Here is an 8,216-nt window from a genome sequence, read left to right as displayed (position 1 = left end):
GTTCTCATTGCTATATTCTGTTATTTGAATGTATTTATGAACCTTGTAAGTTTTTGCCTTCTTCACCACAACATGAAATTAAAATACACGCAAGAGCGAGCACACACCGGTAATTATGCCATTGAAGTTTCTACTCAACAAAGATACAATCATCCTGAATGAGTCCTTTCATTGAAAATAAGGTTACAATCTCAAATTAAACATACTCCCACACACCACTGGCTTCAATGATGTTTTGGGTGAATTAAGAGTATTTACCATTTGAAAATTGGAGAATAATCTCTTGAGATACTTGCCCCTCCATATTCATCTAATTTTAAATGATACTATTTATATTGCTTTTTGTTTACATTTGTCTATACAACCTCAAATCAAAGTCGTCATCATGATCCATAAGCAAGTCGACACATCTGAAAAGGAGCTCATCAAAGGGCATGTTCCTCTACCAAGAGTCAATCCATTTCAAAAGCAAACGTAAGTTGTGTGTTTGTTTGCCTCCATTTTCCCATGATTTCCATAAATTAGATGAATTAAACTTGAGAAATATGATCGCAAACAAGTTTCAACCTCAAATTTGACCTTAAAAAATTATGGCAATGGGTGGCCCTTCCACTAACTTTCGGTTGGCAGGTGTAACTTTTTGCACAAATATTATCAAATGACAAGTTTAATTCAGTCTACTGATACAACCACCGCTGAATCAATCGGTGGAAAGAAGGGTCCAATTACAGTTGTGGAAGAATGCATATGCTCAATCAATGGAAAGAGTTGGGCATGAAATTCAACTACACCAGCAGCAAGAGGTAAGCCATTATCCATTATGCAACCATGGGCAGTAAAATACATTGCAATTTTAACAGTTCCACCAAACCTCACCGCCTGGAATTTAATTTCAGGAGACGCAATCACATCTATTATCATTCAATCGTCATTAATAAAGCTACGATTTGCTTTTCAGTTGCAAGATTCTGGGGTTGGTTATTGTTTGTAAGCACACTACTCAAAACCGGTTTTATCACGATTCCTTTTTTCAAAACATGTTACTCATTTTTTTTATCAAAAATGACCTAGCAACTTATATTCTCAAAAAATTTATTAATTTATAGGTAGTATCATCAACTTAGACAGATAAAACTTATAGTATGATGGATGTCATTAGAGTTCAATGACATAATCAATAACATACAAATCAAGTTAATAGAAAAGGAATTATCAAAAAATTTATTAATTTATAGGTAGTATCATCAACTTAGACAGATAAAACTTATAGTATGATGGATGTCATTAGAGTTCAATGACATAATCAATAACATACAAATTAAGTTAATAGAAAAGGAATTATCAAACCAACAGATTAATAAAAAGGAACTTGTGCGCAATAGAGAATTAAGTTAAAACACATTAACCCAACTTAGTCAAAAGTTTAACAAGAAATAGGCAAACATAAAAGTATCAAAAATTTTAACCTGAAAAACAAGTAGTGCAGGCAACAAAAAATTTCAAGAAAATGTTGATCTAAGTGCAAAAACTCTTAAAAAGTTCTAGATATCTGTCTCTTGACTGCATACAAACAGATTTCACTCTTCATCCTCGTCGTCTTCATCAACGGCAGAGTTAAGATTTTCCAAGCGAGCAATCAACTTAGCTCTCCTCTCCTCATAGGTAAGCTTCTTCAGATTATATCTAAACAAAAGATAATAAACAATAATTAAGGAATTTCCACCAGAGAATGTAATAATAAGACAAAATTACCAAATCATATATAAAACATAATAAAAAGTAAAAGAATCCTAAGTTTGGAGATGCTTCCACCACTATGGAACCATTTTTTTCAAACTCAAATTCCAGTTTGAACGAAACATTAAAACAGACATTTCAGTCTTTGGGGAAAAAAGTGATTCTTTATATGACCTACAATTGATTCGCCTAGACTCAATCATATAAACATGCCAATACAAAATGTTTTAGAATATAGTTCTTTCTAGAAGCACAACAAAAACTTACCTCTTGTGCTGTGTTGGAGGCTTCTTCTCAGATTTCTTAATGGTCGGGTCTGCACGGATGGCAGCATGAACCTTCTTGTAAAGCTCCTCAAGTCCATCAGCTTCGATTCCTTTCTTAATATACTCACTGAAATGAGTCTGATATTTCTCTGGTTCATCTTCAATCAAAGTCTGCGGAAAATATTAAATGTTTTACAAAGATGTTAGAAAAGTGTGCATTGCACCAAAAAATAACACAGTAGAAATGAAATATTTATACATGCCTTCATATAGGCAGAAACATGTCCACCAAAGATATATTTGCGGTGAACCTCAGCATCAAGCTCCTTCTTTTCCTTATCAAAACCAGCAAATCTTTTGTCACTGTGAGGAATATCCAAACCACCATCCAGTGCACCCTATAAATCATCACAATTAATAAACTCAATCACCAACAACCAAGGTAATATCAATAACATCATGTATTCCAACACGACATTCTGAGTACCTTCAGAGCACCAAAGACACGGTTTCCAGTTGTGGTCTTAACAAGACCAACATCAAGGAGAGCACGGAATGGCCTCCTAGAATCAGCTGGCTCCACAGAATAGTCCTCTCCAGTAGCCTGTTAAGTGGTTAAACTAGTTAGATTGCAAATTGCAATATCAAGACAAGACATACAAAATTGAAACATCAACGCAAGGGGGTATAAGATTGAAATATCAAGAGAGACAGTAAAAACTTAACCCACCTCAACATTTCCCTCATACTCTTCATCCATCTCAAGTGTCTTGAGAACCCGACGTGCCAAGAGGAGTCCAGTGGCATAAGCTGCTCACAGATTAACATGTATTCAAACTTAGTACAATCTATGAAAAAGATTGACACGATTTCACAAGAAAAGGGTAAAACATAATTCACAAACAAAATACCTGCAGCATAATTGGTAAGACCTACTTCAAGACCAAAGTGTGGGAGCTCATGCGAATATGCGGCAGCAAGAACAATATCACCAGCAATGCTGGCAGACACTATTTGTGCAACAATATCTTTGTTGGTCTAATACGGAAGTTAAGGTTTACAATCACAGAAAACAACAAAAATAACTACCAACTACATGGTATCAAAAGGGTGATTTAGGGTTTCGGACAAGCTAGATTCAAGTAAGCTACTATAACCTCTAACAACCAATTACTAACATTTGTCGATTAGAAAACATAACTATTAGTTAATTAAACCTATGTTAAGGACCTATGGGATTTTAATTACATAAAACCATTACTTTAGCAGAAAAAAATCAATAGGTCAAATTGAATTCAATAGGATACAAATCGAACAACAAATCGGTACTTTGGAGTGTTGTACTTATTCTTATCCTGATTGATCAACCGAATACGAGCACGGTAATCGGTCTTACCCTCTGCAGATTCATCATCGAACAACCCATTAGCATATTATAATTACAATTCATCAATCATACAAAAAAAACAAATATAAAAGGCGAAACAAACAAGTATAAATACCTCTCCTTCTCTTAAACTTGACTTGGTATCTCTTGAAGTAAGCCTTCGACTTCTGAGACTTGGCAAAAACCTATTTTGTAATACACGGGAAAAACTGTTAAACATAATCTCCTACAATCATCTATCACAAACACAAATACATATAAAAACACATTTCAATTTCAAATCAGAATGAATTATTAGCATAACACTCAGCGCTAATGAAAAAACGAGAAACAGATTTAATGGGTCAAAGGAATTAACACTGTGATAGAAACGAAATGAAGATTATACAAGCTAAATGAAAATGGAAAAATGAAGCGGCGAGGGAATACCATTGTTGCAGAAGGTCGATCCACAAGAGTGATTCGAGAGTGATAACCAGAGCTAGGGTTAGACAGAAAGGGTTTTGTTTATAAAGCATTGATTTTAGTGGGTCGGGTTAAAACGGATTGGGCTTCTGTTTTGGGGAAGTCCAGGCTTATGTAACTTGGGCTATTTCAAATTAAAACTATAAACTACATTATTAGAAAATTTTAACCTATACCAACACTTATCTTCCTACCCCAATAATTTTGTAAACATTTCAAATTTATCCTTTTATTTTTCATCATTTGTTCAAATCACCCGGAATAAGTTATTGTGTAGCTCTAATATGTGAATCGGATAACTTGGGGTAAAGACATTTGATATGTTTATTTTTTAAATCAGAAAAATTAAAATAATGATTTCCGGTTTATATAGTTACCACATCGAATAACATGTTGCTTAGTTGTCTGGTTCACAAAATCCAACCGGATAACTTTATCATGTGTTTTTTGATTTATTTTCTTACTAACCGGATAACTTGAGTGTAAGAGTTTCGTTATGTATTTTTTACTAATCGGATTTGTTCCTTCTAAGAGTTTGGTATGGTTTTTTAAGTTTTATTAATCTTTTTTCACATTTATATTTAACAGGTATGAATATTCCTTTGATGATATGCGATAAAAATCATATATGTGTAGATACCACCGAGATATTCTCAACTATTGAAAAACTTGATACACGAGAAGAGGCAACAAGGTGGATTATGAAGGTTGGAATCAGGAATAAAGTGATGCTTATAATAACTCATTTGGATACCATAACTGACAAGAGAGGAAGAAGTGACAAAGTTATATTTGGTTATGGTAAATGTAGAAAATACAAATAAGGAAATAGTGTAACATATAGTGCTAATAAGAAATGTGGTTGTCCATTCAAAATTAGGTCAACATCGTCAAAATATGGTTCTGGTTGGAAGATTGATGTACAATGTGGACTTCACAACCATGGTTTGACGGGTAGATTTGAATGTCATTCGTTTCTAGGTCGACTTAATGTTGATTAACAATAACATATTGTTGATTTGACAAAATGTCATGTTCCACTAAGACACATGTTTTTGTCATTGAAAGAACGAGATTGGGAGAATGTGACTTGGATCACGCAAATATATAAACATAAGAGTAAAATTCATAAAAACATCAAGGGCCCTAGAACGAAAATGCAACATTTGTTTAAACTGGTAGAGGATTCAAATTATGTTTATTGGAGTTAAAAGAAAGATGAGTCTGGGAGATATCTTCTAGGCTCACCCAGAATTAGTGAAGTTATTGAATATGTTTCCTAATGTGTTTATTATGGATAGTATATATGAGACAAATAAATATATTCAACATTTGTTTGAAGTAGTTTGCATGACATCAACTGGGTTAACATTTGTTGTTGTATTTGCCTATATGGAATCTAAGCAGACGGAGAATTTTTGTTGGATATTGGATAAGTTGAAATAGTTGTTTACTAAGCAAGAGTTATGACCATAAGTGGTTTTGACTAATATAGATCTTGTCTTTGATGAAAGCAATTGAAACAGTATTTCCGAGGATAATAAATTTGCTTTGTCGATTTCACATCAACAAAAATGTGAAATCAAAGTGCAAAGAGTATGTTGCGAATGATATGCGAGAGTCGATAGAAAAGTTATGGTATGAACTTGCAAGGGCTAATGATGAAGTGTAATATCATAAACAATTGCAACAGCTTCATCACGTATTAGTGGATTTTTAGACCATTTTTTGATTATGTGAAAGACACATGGTTGAATCCTTATAGGCATATACTTGTTATAGCTTTGATCAATCAAGTGTTGTATTTGGGCAACACCACGACTAATAGGTATGTATGATTTTAGCCATAGTTTGGTTATTTTAATATTAAGGATACTGATTTGTTATTTTTTTATTTAGGATTGAGTATGCGCATTGGAAACTAAAGCAAATGTTCGAGAACAGTTTAGGTGATATGTGCACACGTTGGGAGGCTGTTGTCTGATTGTAGTATAAGTGTTATCGTGGCTAAGTATTTGTTTATCGTCTCCACAGGGATTAGTGTGATATCAATGTCGTTCAACAATTAGTAAGATTTTAAGCTTATGTTTGCAAAAATGTGTTTAAAGTTATGTTATATAAAACAGATGACAAAAAAATAAAATTTTAGAGAGGTGAGAACTTGTCAGGATTGAATTTCATCCAACGATCAAATATACAATTTAACAATCATTTGTGCATAATCTACTAATTTATCAATATCATCATGTATCGCTCACAACAAAGTTCATGTCTAAACTTCTGTCGAGAATTCTACCGTATTGTTTAATCGACGATCTCTCAGCCTATCAAATAATACGGAGCATTAAGATTCGATACTCACGTGAATGTTAAATATAAATATATGTCTAGTGTTTAGCTCCTAACATATGATTATCCTAGATCTAGATTCAAAGAATATTTCTTCATAACGGTTCAAATAAATAGATAAACAAGTAAACAAGGATAACATCGATATATATTCGTGAATAGATTATACATAACATCATGATTAATAAAAATACATACTATAAAAGTGAACTTACACCCAATCCCAACAAGAAAGGGATTTAGATAGACATAGTAGTCAGATACAAAGAGAAAAATGAAGAGGAACAAGCATTCATCGCGATTTCTCAATGATAGAAACGAATCCAACTTCGGATCTTCAAGAAGCACTCTAACCTGTTGCTTTCTAAGCTTCACTCTCTCCAAAAACGAGTTTTCTCTTCAGCCATAACTATCTATCAACTGAGAGTCTAAGAGATTCAAGATAGATACAAAAACGACCTAAAGACTCTCTTTATACAAAGTTGGAAATTGTCTGTCTCGCCCAGCGAGCAAGGGCTCGCTCTGTGAAATCACATTTAAATTCCTTATAACTTAGGGAAGGGATTGAAATCTTTGATTGATTGGTTGTTAAACCTCTTTATTTCCTCCTAGGTTGGGGACAGTTGAAAATCTGGGAAAGTGAAACATCTTAGCGGGATGTCATAGTATTGAGCTAGGGTGGTGAGTGCTCCAAAATCAACCTTTTCAGTTATGAGGTCTAAGATGTTTCCATATGTTGTACGAAACTTATTATCTTTGAAGGACGTAATCCTAGAGCTTAGGACCTTCAAGGTATCGGTTTTTGGATCTTCATGTTTGAAAGAGAAAGTGTTTTTTCTTGATGGAGTCATGATTACTTAGGCAAAATGTCTTGTATTTTCTGCATTAAACAACAAGATGATAATAACTTTGTTTATTGTGATTAATGATGTATGAATGTTTATGAATGCATGGATGAACGATGGTTTATTAGTTTCCAAGGAACTCAAGCACGAGGTTCAAAGTTTGAGATCACTGTGACGAGGAATATGGTTTAATAATGACTGCTTTCAAACCAAGGTTGTCACTTTTCAAGATCTATGGATTTTGAGAAATTGGGTATAAGACACTTCCCTTAGAGTCATGGACTTCCTTGATTGTCATCCACTTATGTCAATTTACTTTCCAACGATAACTCCATCAAGGAAATCTAGTCTAAGTGAGATCTTCGTATCGACCATAGCGAGGAAAGCTCCTCGGGGACCTATACTACGCGACCATCAGTCTAGGTTGGCCAAGGTTAAGTGTTCTACAAAAGGGGTCTTCGGGTCACAAACTCTAATAAATACAAGGATGCTTATGTTGAAACCTCAATGGTCATCAATACCTTTAAAAGAGTCTACCACTAAGTGAGGTTCTCGTATCGACCGTCACGAGGAAAGCTCCTCGGGGACCTATTCTACTCAATCTCTCTTATCTCAAGCAAACTCTCAGACTCGGGTAAAGAGTCTTTCACACATGGTTTTTTTATTGCAACCATTATTAACCATTTTCTTTTGTATCCATCGTCATATAGCCAATGTTACAGATAAACAAAGAATAATATATGCAATTAGTAAAAGAAAGCAATAACAGAATATAAAGATAAAAAAAAATGATAAACGAGATAAACTCCTCACACACGCAAAAGGACAACTTAAATCAGGTTTGACTTGCTTAAGGAAACCTAAATCTCCCCAGCGGAGTCACCAGTTGTCGCTATCGGGGTTTTCGGATAAGAGAAACAAGGACACTTGACTGAAATCGGAATCAGAAGAGTCGCCATCAAATTTTATTTATTCCTAAATAGGGAAAGGAGAAATAGTCGATAAAACCCTCGAGAAAAAAAGATGCACACATGAAGTGCAATATAGATAAAGAATAGGTCTTACAACCGAGATTGGGTTTGGAAATAGATTATGCAAGGGGAAGGTATTAACACCCCTCATGTCCATGGTACTCCATGAGAACCGTTTAAGTTGTCTGCATGCATG

The 8,216-nt window shown here is 34.2% G+C and overlaps 1 protein-coding gene across 1 annotated transcript; it reads right to left on the bottom strand.

Moving 5' to 3' along the window:
- Positions 1 to 1,386: 1,386 nt before the first annotated feature.
- On the bottom strand, positions 1,387 to 3,969 carry LOC127076026 (60S ribosomal protein L5). Its single transcript, XM_051017579.1, has 9 exons — positions 3,820 to 3,969; positions 3,506 to 3,575; positions 3,311 to 3,402; positions 2,915 to 3,041; positions 2,734 to 2,813; positions 2,491 to 2,607; positions 2,267 to 2,401; positions 2,005 to 2,174; positions 1,387 to 1,683 (listed from the first exon to the last, which is right to left on the bottom strand). The coding sequence occupies exons 1-9, from the start codon at positions 3,820 to 3,822 to the stop codon at positions 1,578 to 1,580; spliced, it is 900 nt and encodes a 299-aa protein (XP_050873536.1). The 5' UTR covers positions 3,823 to 3,969; the 3' UTR covers positions 1,387 to 1,577.
- Between the last annotated feature and the right edge of the window lie 4,247 nt (positions 3,970 to 8,216).

This window comes from Lathyrus oleraceus, chromosome 4, assembly GCF_024323335.1.
Source record: "Lathyrus oleraceus cultivar Zhongwan6 chromosome 4, CAAS_Psat_ZW6_1.0, whole genome shotgun sequence".
NCBI classification, from domain to species: Eukaryota; Viridiplantae; Streptophyta; class Magnoliopsida; order Fabales; family Fabaceae; genus Lathyrus; species Lathyrus oleraceus.
This window is presented reverse-complemented; position numbering and strand designations above follow the sequence as displayed.